Source organism: Octopus bimaculoides, chromosome 23 (genome assembly GCF_001194135.2).
Source record: "Octopus bimaculoides isolate UCB-OBI-ISO-001 chromosome 23, ASM119413v2, whole genome shotgun sequence".
Lineage (NCBI taxonomy): Eukaryota > Metazoa > Mollusca > Cephalopoda > Octopoda > Octopodidae > Octopus > Octopus bimaculoides.
In genome coordinates, this window is record NC_069003.1 from 19,494,037 (window position 1) to 19,514,877 (window position 20,841).

The window sequence follows — 20,841 nt, forward strand, 5'->3', positions numbered from 1 at the left end:
TCCTGGCACTTGGGCCGGTGGTATGTGTAAAGACATTCGAGCGAGATCGTTACCAGTGTTGCTGGACTGGCTCCTGTGCAGGTGGCATGTAAAATACACCATTTTGAGCGTGGCCGTTGCCAGTACCACCTGACTGGCCTTCGTGCCAGTGGCACGTAAAAAGCACCCACTACACTCTCTGAGTGGTTGGCATTAGGAAGGGCATCCAGCTGTAGAAACTCTGCCAAATCAGATTGGAGCCTGGTGTAGCCATCTGGTTTCACCAGTCCTCAGTCAAATCGTCCAACCCATGCTAGCATGGAAAGCGGACGTTAAACGACGATGATGATGATGATGATATATATATATGTATATATATATAACATCACCAAAACAGTATTGTAAAAAACAAAAACAAATAAACTAGGACTTCTTATTCATGAGCAGAAAATACTTGAGCACTGATGAGGTGCCACACAGATAAATCAAAGACTCACATTAGAGTACTTTTCACAAACTTTAGACAGTGTTGCTGCTTTGTATGGAATATGGATCCAGCAACATAAAAAATTCAAAACAGTAGGTGCAGGCATAGCTGTGTGGTAGGAAGTTCACTTCCTCACTGCATGGTTCAAGCTTCAGTACCAGTGTATGGCACATTGGGCAAGTCTTCTACTATAACCTTGTGAGTGGATGTGAGAGACAGAAACTAAAAGAAGCCTGTGTGTGTGTGTGTGTGTGTGTGTGTGTGTGTGTGTGTGTGCGTGCATGCCTTTGTGTCTGTGTTTGTCCCCCACTGCTACCATTTGACAATGGTGTTGGTGTGTTTATGTCTTCATAACTTAGCAGTGTGGAGGCGCAATGGCCCAGTGGTTAGGGCAGCAGACTGTGGAGTGCTCAGCCACTTGCACGTTAATTTCACGAGCAGGCTGTTCCGTTGATCGGATCAATTGGAACCCTTGTCGTCGTAAGCAACAGAGTGCTAACAAAACTTAGCAGTATAGCAAAAGAGACCAATAGAATAAATAACAGAAAAATAGGAATGGTTGGTTCATTTAAACTAAAATTCTTCAAGTTCGGGTCCCAGCTTATAACTGCAGTCAAATGACTGAAACAAGTAAAAGATAAAAGTCAGGACTGATATGAGCCACCTTGGTTGGGTCTCGTACTTATCAAGGGGTTTATCCCACCTTGGTCTCCCTGGGTTAAAGGAAAGTTAAAGCTAGTACATATGAAAAAGACAAGTAGGAACATGTTGCCATGAGAGTCAAAAATACTGAATTCAAAAGCCTTGATGTGGTCCTTGCTCCATTTCTAGGTTTGATGGATGTGAGTTACACACACAAATATTCTTGACAACATCCAAATGAAGGCTTCATTTGGCTAATTACAATTAATTTACTCATGAGTTTAACCAACATACTGCATATCCCATCCACTCAGTCCTAGTTAATCTACACTTACATCTCTTCCTATCACTTCTGCTGTGTCTCATCTCAGAGAATCTCATAAAAAACTGTTCACTGAATTTTCCATATTTTTCCAAAATGCAACCATCTGGAAATTCCTCCCTATCCACTCAGTGGCCAAGACAATATTCAAATTAACCACTGGCAACACCAATATCCTCCATCTGGGAACACAGGCAAACGTTATGGATACTGTCACCTTACTCTTCTGAAGAATTTATTAAAAGATTCCTTTAACCAAACTTCCCTCCTGTATGTTGGTGGTGTTTATATTTTCCAGAACCCAGGTGAGTGAAATATTAAGTTGATTCCATTAAGGTTTGAAGTGAGAACAATAATACTTCAAACTAAATACAAACACAAATAAAATGGTTTGATTGCCCTTAACTTGCAATTGTGCTTTTAACTAACTCAAAGCCTTTAACCTGCAAGAAATTAGCAGCCAGATTCCCCTCAAAATCACACACATACACCTTTCTTTAAAGAGAATATTCACATTGTACTAAACAGTAAAAAAAAGACAGGTTGGTCATGGTTGGAACACCTTTGATCATAAATTTGTTCAGAGTTGACAAAAATGAGTCACATGGCTGAGCAGTACAAGTTACAGAATAACATCCGAGAAAGAACAAGGCAAAGCTTGAGATATTTCTTGGAGTTACTTCCATTCATTCTCAGAGATTTAAATCTTTGGAAAAGCAGGAGCATTATAACCATTCATTTGTTTTCCTAAAGAGGAAGTATTTGGTTACCCTCAAGGTTCAATCTCTGTGTGCTACCATTGTAAAGTAATTTCTATAAATGTGGATGGCTACTTTGTTAGTGGAATTAAGCAGATTGAAATTGTACTTTTGTCTGTCTACATGCGTGTGTGTTTGTGTGTGTGCATGCAACTGCCTATGTATATCAAAGAATGAACATTCTCTAGTCATTTTTTGTCATTGTAAATGCAATGAATCAGTGATTGTGACCTGTTTAGAAACCTGTAACCAATGACAACGTTATTGTTCACAAATTTGAAAATATAAAATGGAATACAATAAAATAAAAATACATGTAAAAATAAGAGCAAAAAGAACAGAAAAAGAAAAAAATAACAAAACAAAAACTTGAATTGATTCTGGAAACTAAAAGCAGAATCAAGTTCAAACAAAATAGAGGACCATCAACCCTTTTGTGATCCAAGTCCTGTTCAACTGCTTTGTCATAACAGAATGGACGAGAGCAAACATCACAAGTAGTAACCATAAAAGCTAGAAACCGCTCAACATTAATGCTAGCCATAAATCCAAAGTAGCTGGGAGTCTCGCGCGTGTGTGTGTGTGTGTGTGTGTGTGTGTGTGTGTGTGTGTGTGTGTGTGTGTGTGTGTGTGTGTGTGTGTGTATTTGAATGTATGTATAGGTGTATAGATGAAAGGAATAAAAGACTACAAATAGGAGAAATGCATTGAGATATCTCACACAAAGTATTACTATTGCTCAGCTAACGAGCTGCAGTGTAATGAGAAGAATAAACTATATATATAAGCAACAACAAAACAAAAAACTAATAATAATCAAAGAACCTCTGCATATAATCTCTAATACACTTCATCCAGAATATTTGATAAGCCAGGGCATCTCGTAAGCTATAGATTCCAGACAGCAACTAAAACTTCACAGTAAACAGATTCATAAAAGTCAGGTATGGGTGAAAGTGGTGATGGTGGATTGGCAGAATTTTTAGAGCATCAGATGAAAATGCTTTATGGTATTCAGTGATAGTCTTTTTATGTTCTGAGTTCAAATCCAGCCTAAGGGAGTCAAATTTGACTTACTATATTCTGGCATTAATAACATGAAATAACTATCTAATATTATGGGGTATTAAATATTCCTGTAAAACATTAGAAAAATCACTTTGCAGCCACAAGGATCCCAGTTTGGGCCCACTGAGCAGTCTCTTGGACAAGTTTCTCCTTTAGCTTCGGGTTGACAGTGTCTTGTGAGGGAAATTTGGTAGATGGAAGCAGTGCAGAAGACTGTGTATACACACTCACATACACAAACACATTCATACACAAAGAGACAATGATGCAAATAAACAGATATCAAACCCAAGGAGTTTTATCTGTTTATTTGGATCATTGTATCTATACACACTCACACACATATGTACATTTATAATACATACATGTATATATACACACATATATACAACATCATCCTTATAAATGGTCAATCAACTAGTGGATGAATGACTCAGTATGTTATCTCCACCAACCATGGTCTGATGTTTTCCTTATCCATATGTTTGGGTGCCAAAGAATTTAACAAAGTCTTCATTCCAACTTCTGCATGGTCTTCCCCTCCTTTTTTCTGGATGTGGTGTCCATTCTGTCAATTTGCTATTCTAGCTATTTCTTCTAAACACATGTCCCACAAAAGACCATTTCATAGTTTTTATTTTCTACACAATATCCGTTAAACCTGTTGCCACTCTTTTCCTGTTGTTTTTCCACATATCTGTTTTGTTAATCATCAGCATTCTCCTTTCCATGGCTCTTTGTGTTGCTCTTAATTTATTTTCAATGCTCTTGTTGATCGTCCATGTTTCTGATGCATATGTAATGGTAGGCAGCTGAAGACCGTTCTTTTTAGATGCATGACAAATTACTACTATCATGTGATTCGGTTTACCAAAGGCTGCCCTTAACACATATAATAAATTACCTTACAATTGTAAAACAGTAAGAAACAAAACAATAATATACATACTTATCCACAATATGTTCTGGTAAAGTTAAATATGAATATGATATTCACTTCAGAGAAAACCTTCTTTTTTCAGATAAAGTGTATTGATAACACACTCAATATATTGATGTAGGAGGAGGACTTTGAAATACTGGTGTTTCAACCTGGTTGTGTCTCTTCAGTCAAAGTTGCTGCCCCAGATCAATGAACCTAAACAAGAATGGCAGTTCTTGTTTATAGAATTCATCAAACAAATTACTTGCAGATGCATAGGTAATATACAATAGCAGTTCTGCAAGACAGAAGGACCTCCTACATAGTGACTTGACCTGCAAGAAATAGCAGCCAAATCTCTCTCGAATCATAATGGTCTTAAAGAAAAGAATACTTTAGATAATGTATTCCTTCTTCCTCTCTACTGAACTGATATTCTTTGCACCCAACTCATTCCCTATCTCTAACCGTCAGTCACACTATTCTCACTTAGTGCAATTACACTCCTCTAACCTATTCTGTCTTTCGTATTTGTCTTGTACCTTGGCCTTACATCTCTCTTTCTGTCTTCTTCCAGATGGGCAAGCCATGTATCCAATGCTTCTGCAAGACACCTGGTCCTACCCCACTATCTGGTTTTTATCCCTCAATTCTTTTCTCCCTATTCAGCTGTGGGTGGGGGTCCTACTTTGTGGATATTTGATGACCTCACTGGTGCTGGTACAATGTAAAATGTGAAGTGATTGATGTGACTGGAAAGTGAGTGATGTTAGGAAAGGCATCTAGTAGTAAAATCCAGACCAAAGCAGACATTAGAACATGATATAGCCCTCTGGATTATCTGTTCATATCAAACCATCCAATCCATACCAGCATGGAAAAGAGGAAGTTAAATAAGGATGATGATGATGATGATGATGATGAAAGTAAAATTAATATGATGATCAAGGACTGGAATGTCTTTGATTATGGATCTGTTTGACTGTGGTTGACTCAGACATTAACAACAATATCAGAAATACTGCAATAAAGCATAAAAAAAAGTCTTACCTCAAGGAGCTCATCACCACTGATGAGCTGACCATTACAACCGACAGGACCAGCTGGAAGTATTGATCGAATAAAATGATGCGGTCGCATCTCTACACCATTCTCCACATCTACGGTACCTTCTAAGCTGATACCAAGACCTCCTCCTTCACGAAATTTAGACAGCTGGGCAACCTGCCAAGTAATAAGAAATGCTTTTCTTCAATATTCCATAAAAATGTGATGTACAAAGTGAAAACAACAACAACAACAGCAATTGTTTCTAATTCTGACAGAAGGTTAGCAATTTTCAGAAGAAGGGTGCAGCCAATTACATCATTCCCAGCATTTGACTAGTAGTTTATTTTATTGACCCTGAATAGCTGAAAGGCAAAGTTGACCTCAGTAGTCTTTGAACTCAGAACATATAAAGGCAGGAGAAATGTGCTTCACCCAACATACCAATGGTTCTACTAGCTGGCTGCCTTTTGACAACAACAAAAATAACACATTTGTTTCTAATTTAGGTAGAAAGCTCACAATTTTGAAGGGAGGAAGTGTTAGTCAATTACACTGACTCAGGTACTTTATGCTGTTGACCTTAAAAGAATGAATGGCAAAGCTGATCTTGGCAGGATTTAAATTCAGAAATTAAAGAACAGGAACAAATATCACAAGATATTTCCTGATCGGAAGTTTAACGTGTACATATTTTGTCTTGGTATAAAAGATGGGCTACAACAAATATTCTCAATACCATAGATTTGCTGATAAGTTGCTTAAACTTAATCAGTTGAGCATGTCCTTTAGTGGCTGATGATATGTGCATCTCTGATCATGAGCAAGGATAGTAGGGGAGCATCAAAGTCATGTGTTGAGAGGAATTTTTTGAGAATTGAATAACTCACTCCTGGAAACATCGGTGTTTCGTTCATCATCCTTAAACGACCCTTAATCAGAGACCTTTTGTGCGGGTTGGGCTACTCAACCTGAAGAAAATTCTAATTGGGCTCCACCTGCAAGGTCATGCACTGTGCATCTTGACATGAAATCACCATGTCACACACATATGGTTGTGATGCATGTGCCTTATCAGACAAGTAGTCATGATGGGTATATTGGGCTTTGCATATTGTATCCCAGTATTACTCTGATGGTATGCATTGTTCTCTCACTCAAAAATAATAATAATAATAATTTATTTTTAGTTTAGGCACAAGGCCAGCAAATTTGAGAGGTGGAGTAAGCTGATTACATTGATGTCAGTACTTGACTGGTACTCGTTTTTTTGGCCCTGAAAGGATGAAAGGCAAAGTGGACCTTGGCAGCATTTGAACTCAGAATGTAAAGAGCTAGAAGAAATGCCATTCCAGCAATTCTGCCAGGTTGTTGTCTTAATAATGAAAGAAGCCCATTGTATACGTTTACACACACACATATATATACATATGTGTGAGTGTTTCCTAGTTTTGACATTGTATAACAGTTGTAAATGATTGTCACTGCCATACATGCAGTGTCATTCATTTTCAATATTCTGCAAGAACATGTCTGGCCATGGGGAAGAATTACCTTGCTTAGAAATAGGTGAAGGTTAGCAATAGGAAGGACATCAGGCCATAGATGACCTGCCTCAATAAATTTTGTCCAATCCATGCAAGCATGGAAAAGTGGACGTTAAAATGATGATGAGTATTTATATAACAGCTGTTTAAATTTTCAACACAACTCAAAACTCCCCCCACACCAGTACTACCATTATTCCCCCACTTCCCCATGAGTATGCAAATTCTAGATAAGGAACTATTGCACCAAGTTATTATTTGAGGGAAATTTGGCTGTATTTCTAGCATGCCAAGCATCTTATTAGAGGCTCCTCAGTTTTCATGACTAACGAAGGTGTTGAATGCTTATAAATGCAGTAACTGTAATCAATCTAGATAACAACAATAAACAATGTAAGAGACTATAAAGGGGAATGACACCCTGGAAGAATAGAAATAACACACTTGCCTAATAAAGGGATATTAATTATCTATGAAAAATCAATCAAAAGAACAATGCAACTGCAATTTAATAAAAATATGCTTCTTTTCATAGGGATGGCATATATGATATTCAATTGACCTTAATTTCAGCTTATTGCTTTTAGAAGTTTATAACAGTATGTGTGTGTATACATACGTGCACATATACATATATCAATCATCACAATATCTGTTTTCCATGATGGCATATATTTATATATATATATATATATATATAGGAAAACTAGAAATTGAAAATGCACTGAGAATAGTTAAAATATTTTCTATTATTAATATATTTATAGTTTTAACTGGTTTCACAGTTTACACACTTTCAAAAAGTTCAAATAGAAAGACATGGCTTATGTCGTAGCTGTCTTGCTTCTGACTAGTGTTTGAAACTTACCCTATTTTTATAGGGTGTTCATGGCTCAAATTAGTATATGTTTTGAATAGGATTTGATTGGTAGAGGATAGTTACGTGACTGGTCTTATGAATTTTTCTAGGTTCCCCGCTACATCCCTGTGTTAGTATCAAGTGACAATGTTTGGCGTCATAAGTTAAGGCTGACATGATTGACTGAGCATGTCTAAACTCACAATAAAAGACTTCAGGAACTAACACAAGTATTACTTAAAAGACAATATCCATTAATGATAATAGACAATGGAATAGGATGTGCCAAAGCAATAAATGTCAAAGAACTATGAAAAATACATCAAATACTCTACTATTTATTACAACACACAAGCCAAGAAACAGAGGTTTACAATATTATCCACCAGAACATCCCATTGCTAAAACAAGACCTAAGAATCATAATACACAAAATAATCAACAGTAAAAGACAATCAAAGTCTGTCAAAAAATTCCTCACATGTGCTAAATTACCTTCTACAATTCCTACACTAACAGTGAAAAGGTATGGCTACCCCAATTGCAGGACTTGCATCAACCTTATTGGAGATACAACATACAAATTCAAATCAGGACAGATTTTTACCGTAAAAGAATCACTTTATATGTTCTTCAAGAAATTTAATATACGCTATCAAATGTCAAGGCTGTAATGAAGATTACATAGTTACAAACAAAGCTTACTCTAAGAAATAGACTGACCATTCACTGACAACAAGTACGAGACCCCATCACTAAACAGATTCCAATGAGTGGACACATAGACATATGTACAAAAAATAAGTCCCCCAAATTCCAGGTCTTCCTACTCTACTTATGTTCAGTGAATATCACAGATGAAGCAAGGATAAACAAAGAAAATACTTTCATACAAAAGTACAAACCAAGATTTAACAAATTTTAACAGAGTACATACACAAATGACTATTCACACACAAAACTCATTCTGCCACTTAGCATGAAGAACCTACACAGCTAACAACCTAAACTTTAGCCACTGCAGTACAAACAAACAATTCCTGTCCACTCTCCCACCAGACAGATTAAATTTGGAGTGCCTTGATTATAACTAAACATGTTCACTCAACCATATCAGCCTTCTTTTTAGGTACCAAATATACTGTCATACAACACTAGTGCACGGACGTAGTGGGAAACATACAAAAGGTTATAAACTTAATCACATGTTCATTCTCTACAAACACTTGACAGAAAACATTCAGAGCATTGATTGTTTGGACATGTTCAGTCAACCGTGTCAGCCTTAACTTAGGACACTAAAATTTGTCACTTGATATTAACACACAGGGATGTAGTAGGGAACCTACAAACATTTTTAAGATCAGTCATGTGAGTATCCTCTACCAATTAAATCCTATTCAAAACATATATTAATTTGAGCCATGAACGCCCTATAAAATTAGGGCAAGCTTCAAACACTAGTCAGAAGCAAGACAGCTACGACATAAGCCATGTCTTTCTATTTGAACTTTTTGAAAAGCAGTGTAAACTTTGAAATCAATTAAAACTTTAAATATATTAATAAGAAAAAGTATTTTAACTATTCTTAGTGCATTCTCAACTTCTATTTTTCTTATATTTCCACCTGTGTGGAATAAAATAACTTTGTTTTATATATATATATATATATATATATATATATATATAGGTGCAGGCATAACTATGAGAAATTTGCTTTGCATCTTCATGGTTTTGGGTTGAGTCCCACTTTGTGGCATCATAAGTGTATGTCTTCTACTACAACCTTGAGCCAAACACATTGTGTTTATGCCTATGTGTGTGAGACAGACAGATAAATACAGATAATATGGATGCATGCATCCATGTATTTATGCACATTAGTGCTTCTCCACACAGCTGCAGAACCAGAAATAGTGAAGCAGCAATTTCTCCTGTCAAATTATCTGCTGCTTTTGTGCCTTCAAAGACATGTAATAAGAGATCTGTTATTTGAAAAATGGATGAGAGAGAGAGGGGGGGGAGGGAGAGAGAGTGTGTGTGTGTGTGTGTGTGTGTGTGTGTGTGTGTGTGTGTGTGTGTGTGTGCGTGTGTGCGTGCGTGTGTTATTAGATACATATATAACTACATATTTTGCAACAACTTTTTCTGGCAAAATTAGCAACAGTTTCTTTAAATTTCAGAAAAGAAGTCAAATAAATTTGGTGGTTTCTCATATTTTTACAGCTCACTGCTTGCCTTAATGATTCCATTGACTTATTTATAACCACCTTGACCTGACTTTGAAAAATTTGCCACAAGTAGGCTACAGATTCAAGTTAATCTTATTTTACGTAGAGTTTTAACTCTAATGTTCTTCCAATGTGACATACTTATATGTTTGCTTGTATGTATGTATGTATATACTTTTTTTTTTACTTTTTTCAGTCATTTGACTGCAGCAATGCTGGAGCACCACCTTTAAGTCAATATATCAACCCCAGGACTTATTCTTTGTAAGCCTAGTACTTATTCTATTGGTCTCTTTTGCTGAACTGTTAAGTTACAGGGACATAAACACATCAACACCAGTTGTCAAGTGATAGTGTGTGTATGTGTGTGTGGGGAGACAAACACAGACACAAACATATATATATATACATACACACATACACGACAGGGTTCTTTCAATTTCCGTCTACCAAATCCACTCACAAGGCTTTGGTTGGGCAAGGTGCCATGCAATGGGACTGAACCTGGAGCCAAGTGGTTTCTAAGCAAGCTACTTACCACAAAGCTACTCCTGTGCACATATATATATATATATATATATATATATATATCTAAATATATATATATAAATAAATTTTACTAGTTTTAGTCATCAGACTGTAACCATGCTGGGGCACCACCTTGAAGAAATTTTAGTTGAACGAACCAACTCCAGTACTTATTTTTTTAAAAGCCTAGTACTTATTCTATTCATCACTTTAGCTGAGCTGCTAAGGTAAACACACCAACACCGGTTGTCATGCAGTGGGAAGGGGGACAAACAAAGACACAAAGACACATACACATAAAGTTTCTGTCTACGAAATCCACTCACAAGGCTTTGGTTGGCCCAAGGCTATAGTAGAAGACACTTGTCCAGGGTGCCACACAGTGGGATTGAACCCATAACCATGTAGTTAGGAAACAAATTTCTTACCACACAGCCATAACTGTGCCTATATATTTTCTTCTATTTTTAATTATTTGAAATCTTCCTGTAAAGAAGGAGCTGGTTTCTAATAAAGATACAAAACTCCATTATTGGAACATTGATAATAAAAACAATGTCACATTTTGAACTTGAGAAAAGTCTTGCATATTTTTACTATTCCACTTACAGATTGTATTTGCAATGTACAAGCATAAGACTAACACATATAAAAACACTAGAGAATGTTTATGTCCTAGGATAATTTGAATAATTAAAAGAAAAATAAACTAAAAGAATTAATTTGAAGTGACCAAAAGATAAAGAAAGGTAATAAATACTGTACAAGATGAATTCTTGACCTATTGAAATTATTTTTGCTTTGAGAGAAGGTAAACAAATACCCAAGCATCTATAAAGTAAAGTCTATAGAGATAAACAAATAAATGAATAAAGTATTCCACTATGCTTAACTATCCTGATGGAACAAAATAGAAGTGAGTGAAAGATTTCATTATTAATCATCCTTGGTGCAAATAAATGAATAAATAAATAAAAAATAAATAAATAAAGGTTAGTGGAGCTGTAATTACCTTCCATTTGTATTAAACTGGCTCGTTAACTTGTTGACACACAGAAACTTAAGTAATTAATAGAAAGTTGTAACTAATAGTTGTATGTTACAGTGACTACCAACTTTGTGTGTGCATATAACTAGTGACTGTATGTGCATGTGTGAGCATCAATGTACGTGTGTATTTGAATGCAGAAGACTTGCATATGAGCTGATGGTAGAAACAACCAAATGGAAAGATGATGAATGAAAACAAGCAACAATGCTTGTGGGAAATTTAATTCTCTTGTTTTCATTCACTGCACTTGGCTCCTTGATTACATAGCTTTATACTCTTTTATCAATGACAATAATGGAGTAGTGAGTGGGTTCAGTGGTGTGAAAAAGTCTCATTGATAACACTGAAACTATACAGAAACAGGCATAAACAATACCACAACTTCTTTTTAGTTTTCTTCTGAATAATATGTCTGTCATTGAAGAATAGATGGAAGAAGAGGGATGACCACAGCAGAAGACAGAAGCCAAAAGAAGGGAGGAGGAGAAAAAGAGTGAGAAAGGAGGGGGAGAGAAGACAGAAAGGTGTAATGATCAGGAGAAGACAGAGAAAAAGAGAACATAGAGAGGAAAAGAAGAAGAATTTTAAAGTCATAGGAAGTGGATAGAATATGAAAAAGGCATAAAAATGTTATCAGTCAGAAATACATTGGTGCAGGGTTCAAACTACAGAATTCTTAGTCAACAGGCTCCCATTATTTGATTAGACAAAGGTGTTGAGCTGGGAGAATTGTTAGCACATGGAACAAAAATGCTTAGTGGCATTTCTTCTGGCTTCGTGATCTTAGTTCAAATTCCACCGAGGTTGACTTTGCCTTTCATCCTTTCAATTGAGTACTGGGATCAATATAATTGAATATCCATCTCCCTCACAAATTTCAGGCCTTGTACCTATAGTAGAAAGAACTATTTGATTAGACTAAATACCAAATGATTTGCCTGTTTATTTTTTGTCTGTTATCTTTTACTTGTTTCAGTCATTAGACTGTGACCATGCTGGAGCACTGCCTTGAAGGACTTTTAGTCAAATGAATTCGCCCCAGTACTTTTTATTTTCAGCTTGGTACTTATTCTATTGATCTCTTTCGCTGAACTGCTGAGTTATGGAGGTGTAAACAAACCAACACTGATTGTGAAGCGGTGGTGATGGATAACGACAGATACACATTGATATACATATATATATACAATGGGCTTCTTTCAGTTTCTGCCAACCAAATCCACTCACAAAGCTTTGCCGGAAGTACCATAAATGGGACTGAAGCTGGAACCATGTAGTTGGGAAGCAAGCTTCTTACCACACAGCTACACCTTGTTCTGGCTCTTTAAATTCCTAGTTCAACTCCTGCCAGGTTAACTTTGCCTTCCATCATTCTGTGAGTGATAAAGAATGTCATGGGAAAAATTACCCTTAAGGATATTAGCAGTGCAAAAGATACTAAGACCCAACTAGACAACTGGCTGAGGGTAGTAGATAAAATCGAGCTGCTTCGAAGTTCAAGGAATGATGCTTCCAATATGATGTCACAACTAGACTGCAGTGACTATTTTTGCTTTATAACTTTGCTATGACTCATGTTGAGACAATGGAGAGGCTGTGCAGTAAATTAATGTGAAGGTGGCTGGGTGTTCCCTGTAGTCAATCAGTACAGCAAGACCTTTAGGCTCCACCTATCTATTTCATCAATGGTGGAGGAATTCAAACGCAAGAGCAATCAGTACATTGCTTCTGTTTGAGGATAAAAAGTCAGACACATCAACAAGACCATAAAGTATGTCAGAAAATGAAGGAAGCAGAGACATACTAGAAACACCATGAGATTGTTGGAGTAGTCTGCTGAAGATGGCCTTGACTTGGCAACTACAGTGCCAAGAGATGGAAAAATAACAGTACCAGGAGCAAGAGAGAGGTCATAGTGAAAAGGATCTGTGATTCAACAGAGGAGGATCACTGAGTGAAGGTAGGAGGGCTTGCTCATTAGGGACCAAGTACTCGAGTACCCACTGTTGAGGAAGAAACTTTGGGGCACTAACCAGGGAAGACTCATTCCTCTGTCGTGTTGTCACTGACCTCTTACCAACCCCAAATAACCTTAAGATATGGGGCAAAAAAGAAGACTCATCCTGTAAGCAGTGTGGAACCACATTTTGACTGGATGCTTTAGGGTACTGGAAAAAGGCTGATACAAGCGGAGACATTACAAGATCTTTACAGAAATCGTCAAGTGGACAGATCTGCAAAAAATGAATGTTAACAAACACCCCGACCCCTGTCGCTGCCACCACCACCACCACCAAAGTGTATCAAATTCCTAAAGGGAAGCGACAAGGCTCCCAAGATGAAAGCAATTGCAGGGGACCCATTTTCTATTTTGCATTCAGTCTCAGACTGGGAGATACAAGTGGACCTGATGAGAAGACTTGTTGTCTCAGAGGAGACAGCAGCAACATCACCATTCTTGTTCTCCAGAAATACAAAAACAGTCATCATAATCGAACTCACAATACCCAGGGAGGATAGACTTAATATTTCCCACCAGGTAAAGAAAACCAAATATCAGGATTTTGTCAAGGGATAGCATGCAGCCTCATTCCCCATGGATATTGACTTCCCATCTGGATCAACGCACTATTTCCACCAAAAGATAGGTCTGGAAGCCAGATAACTAAAGAAAGCCATCAAGGAGACAAGCACAGCAGCTGCAACAAGCTCAAGGTGGCTATGGCTGATCAAATACTTCAAGTAGAACCCTTCCGTCGGCAAAGGATAGTTCAGTCTTCACTGCACCACTCAGGCAAAGCATACAAGCTAAAGGCTGAAACGTTTGTGACCATGGGACACCTAATAATGATATGCAAGAGTTTCCAGCACTGTGACAGACTCAGAAGTACTTGCAGAACCTTTGAGTAGTTCCTGCATGGGACAAAGCATCTCTGGTGTTTATTTCACTATCTCTTTATCACAACCATCTAAAATAGTGTTGAGAAGCTTTCATAGTTTGTAAAGTGGAAGGTTTATTCAAATGTTTATAACTTTGATGCATAGTAGAGACATATGTTGTTTCCAATATTCAAATTATTCAAAAGAAACTTAAATCTTTATTTTACTTTTTGCATGTATCTTGTTTCCCTTTTTGCCAACAGGCTGATCAGCTGTGTGTATATGAAATAATAATAATAATAATAATAATAATAATAATAATAATAATAATAATAATAATAATATTTTTTCTGCTATGGGCAGTTAGTGTGAAGTGTGTGCATATAGGAAAAATATTTGATGATGTAAAAGAAGAGGCAGAAATTAGGAATGTCAATGTAACAATAAAAAGTATGAAGTGAACAAGAAATTAACCTGACAATTGAGAGGCATCATGTATACAGACTCCCTTTCTGGGTGTGTATAAAAATATTTTAGTGACATCAGATATAGAATAATATTGGTTTCAAATTTTGGCATAAGGCCAACAATCTTCGAGGAGGGGGTAAATCGATCATATTGACCCTAGCGCTCAACTGGTACTTATTCTATTTACTTCAAAAGGATGAACAACAAAGCAGACTAGAGTTTGAACTCAGAATGTAGAGACACGAAATGCTGTTCAGCACTATATCTAGTGTGCTAAAGATTCTGTCAGTTTGCTGCCTTAATAATAATAATAATTCTTTCTACAATAGGCACAAAACCTGAAATTTTGTGGAGAAGATGCTAGTTGATTATATTGACCCCAAAAGGATGCAAGTAAAGTTGACTTTGGCAAAATTTGAACCCAGAACATAAAGGCAGACGAAATGCCACTAAGCATTTCATCTGATGCAGTAACAATTCTGCCAGCTTACTGCCTTAATAATCCTTTTTACAACAGGCACAATACCAAAAATTTTGGGGAAGAAGGCAATAATGATAATAATAGTAATGATTTAAAATTTTGGTACAGGGCCAGTTGTTTCTGAGGGGAGGGGGAAGTTGATTACATTGAAGCCCCAGTACTTGACTGGTACTTATTTTATCAATTCTGAAAGGATGAAAGGCAAATTTGTAGAATTGGAGCTCAGAACGTAGACAGACAAAATTCTTAACAGCTTTTTGTCTAGCATGTTAATAGTCCTGCCAGCTTACCATCTTAATAATAGTCCTTTCAACTATAGGCACAAGTCCTGAAATTTTGGGGAAGAGGGCTAGTCGATTACATTGACCTCAGTGTTTCACTAATAATCTTCTCCACTATAGGTACAAGGCCTGATTTTTCAGTGGGGAGGAAGCTAGTTGATTACACTGATCCTGAAAGGATGAAAGGAAAAATTGACATTGGCAAAATTTGAACTCAGAACGTAAAGACAGATGAAACACTGATAAGCATTTTGTCTGGCATGCAAACAATTCTGCAAGCTCACAGTGTTAATAATAATAGTGATAATTCATAGGTGTTGTTTCCTGAGTTAAAACTTAATTAATCGATCCATTTATCTACAAATTTACTCTCATTCTTACACACATATAGACACATACATAGATTTTACAAACATGAAATAATAAAAAATACAAAGAAAGCTTCACACAAGTAATTAGGTTTAGAAAAATATATTTACATGTCTACTCTCTCTCATATAAAATGTATTATTTAGGAAGCAAATCATGTATGTGAAAATTAGAAAATTTTGCTGGAATTGGAAAAACAAATGGCAGTTTTAGATCAGACTGTGTGGAACCATGCAAACCATTTCAAAATCATGGCATTAGTTTAGAGAAATCTTTTAATTTTCTTTGGCTACCTACTTTACAACCAATCTACCTATTTACCTACTTGCACATAAACCTTTCTTTTTATCTATCTGTTCATCTCTCTCTCTCAAAATGACTTCAAACAATATACCTATTTTTACCTATATACCTATTTTGCACATAATCCTAACAGTATGTCAATGTAGATATGTCTGTCTATCTATCTATTTACATACCTGATTTATCTGTAATTATTACAATCACAAAACACAGGGGGAAAATACAAACAAAAACTGAACACAAACATATATATAAAACAACAACAAAAACTTGCAGCTTCATTTTAATCTCCAGAACATTTGCTTGGCAGCAAAAATAATTGTATGTGTCTCTAATTTCATTTAACACGCATGTCTTTGCATGACAGTGAAATACGTGCTGTTAAGTTAAACAACAATGTATTTTGCAAATTGCTTTGGTGAGAAAAAAAAAAAAAAGAGAAATTACAATGTTTCAAACTACATATCTCAATTAATCTGAAAGCTTTGTCCCAGTATTGATTTCAAGGTGTGTTATGTTGTATCTGCTGTTATGTATCAGTTGTTTTCAATTCACATTAACACAAACAACAGGTGGAACAACGTAGCTTTTCTATCATTTTCTGCTGTCAATACCCATGAAACGCCGATTCTTCATGTTGATATTTAACCAATACATTTTAAATTTAGACAACTAAAACTTAAAAGACTCCCAATAGATTTTATTCTCAAATATAATTTCATAATTTAAAGCACACACTACACTCATGTATAGACACAACACACATCTTTTATCACTTTTTTAAAATCTTTTACTTGTTTCAGTCATTAGACTGTGGCCATGCTAGGGCACTCTCTTGAAGAGTTTTTAGTTGAATGAATCAATCCCACTACTTCTTTTTTTAAAACCCGGTACTTATTCAATCAGTCTCTCTTGCTGAACTGGTAAGTTATGGGAACATTACCAAACCAACACCGATTGTCAAGCAGTGGTGGAGGAACAAACACACACAAACATATATATGATAGGCTTTTTTCAATTTCCATCTACTAAACCCACTTTGGTCAACACAAGGCCATAATAGAAGGCACTTACCCAAAGTGCTACTCAGTGGGACTGACCCTAGAGCCAAGTGGCTGAGAAGCAAGCTTCTTACCACACAGCCATGCCTGCACCTATTGTCACTCTTATGTCTGTTATTCCATGCTTTCACAGCTTGGAAGCATCTTCTCTAATCCACCATCCTGCAACTTCTCACATTCGTTTGTCATCTCTTTTGTGAAATTCAGTATCCTGAGATCAAATTGCACCATTCCCAGTGAATCCAATACCTGGTTTCACGCTCCACTACCAAGTACCTTAGGTGCTTTTAGCTGTGTCAACTCTGTTGCAAATATTCAGACCAGGTTTCTAGTTTGATAGAAAACCTTTATTAACCCTTTAACATTCAGATCACTCAAATGCAATGCTAATTTCATCACATTGTTTTGAATTAAACAGGCATCATCTCATAACTTTGAGATTTCAATGATGTGATTGTTTTATTTTAAAAATGACTTTGGAGGGTAGGTGTGAGAAACTAGATCTGACCCATTTGAACATAAGACACGGTAGAATATTTGGGTAGGATGGGACCAATTTAGATGCTAAAGGATTAAATTAGTTATAAGGGTATTGTAGATGTTGATGGGCACTGCTGTTTCCCTCCTAATTAAATGGTAAAAAAGGGAAGTAAAGAATAATGAACACATGCATCTTCTATGGTCAAGTAGAACCTAAGTTTGTTAAAATGTTTATTAATATAGGGAGTATTAATAAATATAACTAGAAATAAAAACATAGTGAAGAAAAAACCAAAAGCTAAAGCAAATCTGTATTACTAATATTATGTAAATTACTTTAGCAGGTGTGGGGAACAACTCTACATGTTTTGATATTATTACAATCTCATCAATGAAGCATAGACTTCACTATTTTACTTTTGCACTATGGATTTTGTAGACTCTTAAAAATTGGTGAGATGGAAGCCTTTTGAATTGTTGTGAGTCAATACTTGCAGGGAGAAAGACACAGTTTGTAAAAAGGTCTTAATGATATGTGTAAAATTTGATGTCATCTCATACAAGTATGGAATATGGGTATAAGTCTTTGACTTGTCTTTTCATGCAGTAATGGCAATATAATATATTAGTTGCAAATTTTGGTACAAGGTCATCAATTTCTGGGGAGGGATAAGCTGATTACAGTGATCTCAGAGTGCAACTGGTACTTATTTTATTGACCCCAAAGGGATGAAAGGCAGTCGACCTCACTGGAATTTGAACACAGAATGTAAAGTCAGATGAAATGCTGTTCAGCCTTTGCCTTGTGTGGTAATGATACTGCTTTGTGTATATGTGTGTGTATGTTGTATATGTATAGTGTGTGTATTGTGCATGTATGTGAGTATATGGTAAAAGTTCTTGCAATGTATGTGAAAGAGGGACAGATAGAGTTTTTTGAGAAGCACTAAAGAATGTAAGTGTACTTACCACAACTTCAAAATCATTGCCAACAATTGGTTCCCAGGTTGCTTTAATTGCTGCCTCCACTCCAGGCAACAAATCACCACCTAAACAAACAACAAACAAGTTTAATAATAAGGACTACCATGAAACATATGAAAATGCAGAACAATTTTAACCCTTTTGTTACCATATTTATGTTGACATATACTGTTTTTGTTTGAATTGAGTTTGAAAACAATGAAGAAGTCATTAAACCAAGCTGGAGTTCAGAAAATGAATTAACATAAGATATTGATGGAAGGTTTTAATTTAGTTCACTTTAAAAGAAGGAATTTGTATCATAGAACTAAGAGGAGTTTAGTACCAAAGGGATTAATAAGTAAAGGCGACCACACACACACACAAACACAAATTTTCAAAAGACCAAATGAAGAATTTCAATAAGCAAGGGTTAGAAATGCAAAATATATTCACTTCTCAAATAATCAAACTGTTCTCCTTTCTGAAGTCATCTTAAATATTTCTGAATAAAGAGATATTGCCAATTCCTTGTAAGAACAGATGAGCCAAGGTAGAGCCTAAGGTGGAAAATGGTGTTTTACGTAAAAATAAGTAAAAGAAAGGTACCAGGCCTTAGAATAATACTTTAATAGGTGCAGGTGTGGCTGTATGGCAAGAAGCTTGCTTCCTAACCATATGGTTCCAAGTTCAGTCCCATTGCGTGGCACCTTGGGCAAGTGTCTTCTACTACAGCCTCAGGCTGACCAAAGGCTTGTGAGTGGATTTGGTAAATGGAAACTGAAAGAAGCCTGTCATTTGTGTGTGTGTGTATGTGTGTGTGTGTGAGCGTATGTGTCTGTCTTGCACTTGAGAACCAATGTTGGTGTGTTTACATCCCAGTAACCGAGCTATTCAGCAAAAGAGATTGATAGAATAGGTACTAAACTTTAAAAAATTAAGTCCTGGAGTTGATTCGTTTGACCAAAACCCTTCAAGGTGGTGCCCCAGTATGGCCACAGTCAAATTATTGAAACAAGTAAAGGATAAAAGATAATAAGCCTTGTCCAACCTATGCCAGAAGGTATGACTGTGGTTAAGAAGTTCACCTCTCAAGTTATGCATTCAATCATATTATGCAGTGCCTTGGTCAAGTATCTTTTACTGTTACCCAGGGCCTGGTAACACGTTGAGAGAATTCAGTAGGGAGAAACTGTATGAAGCTTGTCATATACACAAGTCTCATTCAACCGATCCAAGCATGGAGCAAAAGAAAGAAAAAGGACACAAACATCAACCATCACCATTATCATACATACAAGGATAATGTAAAACAAATATTCTGATGAAGACATTGCTAACATGTAAGAACTTAAACCAGAATGACTACAACAACATCGTGTTTCCTATGAAAAAGGAATCTGCTTTTGATATGATTACAAGTATTTATGTTTTACAAAATCTAACCAGTTACATCACACACACACATAATGCATATATATATATATATATATATATATATCACATAGATACACATTTACATTGATTCTTGTAAACAGTTTTATATATGCACAAAAAGTGTTTTTATAGACACATACCTAAATACATGATGGTTACATGCCTGTACACACATACATGCACATCTGTGTGTGTGTATACATATGGTTATGTATACACATACAAATAAATATATAAAACATGTATGTTTATTTCATAAAAGCACTTATAAATAGAAAAGTCTTTACCTAAAAAAATAATTACAAATACACACATAAAACACATTATAGATACAAACACACACAAATTGAACACACTGAAACACATTTGATGTGGATTACTAGAAAACTTAAAATATATTCAACCATCAAAATGGAACAAAATTTAAAAAAAAAGATTCAGAAAATAAAAGAAATCATTAACATTAGAGAAAATATGGCAGGTAGGGGAGAAAAAAAAGTTGTGTGTGTGTGTGTGTGGAGTGGAATATAGTCTGGGAAGTTATGTGTCTTTGAAATGATCAAAAGTATTTATCTGTTAAAATAAAAGTCCATTTTAGCTTGAACTATCATTAAATGGAAAGCTTTCATTGTAATCGTCTTCGGTCCCATCAATATTGCCGAAACAATAAGCATGTT

General features: G+C 36.0%; 1 protein-coding gene across 2 annotated transcripts in view; it reads right to left on the bottom strand.

Moving 5' to 3' along the window:
* LOC106879042 (multiple PDZ domain protein) overlaps nucleotides 1-20,841 on the bottom strand; it is a 586,571-nt gene that overhangs the window by 24,537 nt on the left and 541,193 nt on the right. For both annotated transcript variants that reach the window (XM_052975892.1, XM_052975893.1), the window contains 2 exons: nucleotides 18,734-18,813; nucleotides 5,229-5,402 (listed from right to left, as the gene is read on the bottom strand). In XM_052975892.1, coding sequence (XP_052831852.1) covers nucleotides 5,229-5,402; nucleotides 18,734-18,813 — 254 coding nt within the window. The remainder of the gene's footprint in view (nucleotides 1-5,228; nucleotides 5,403-18,733; nucleotides 18,814-20,841) is intronic.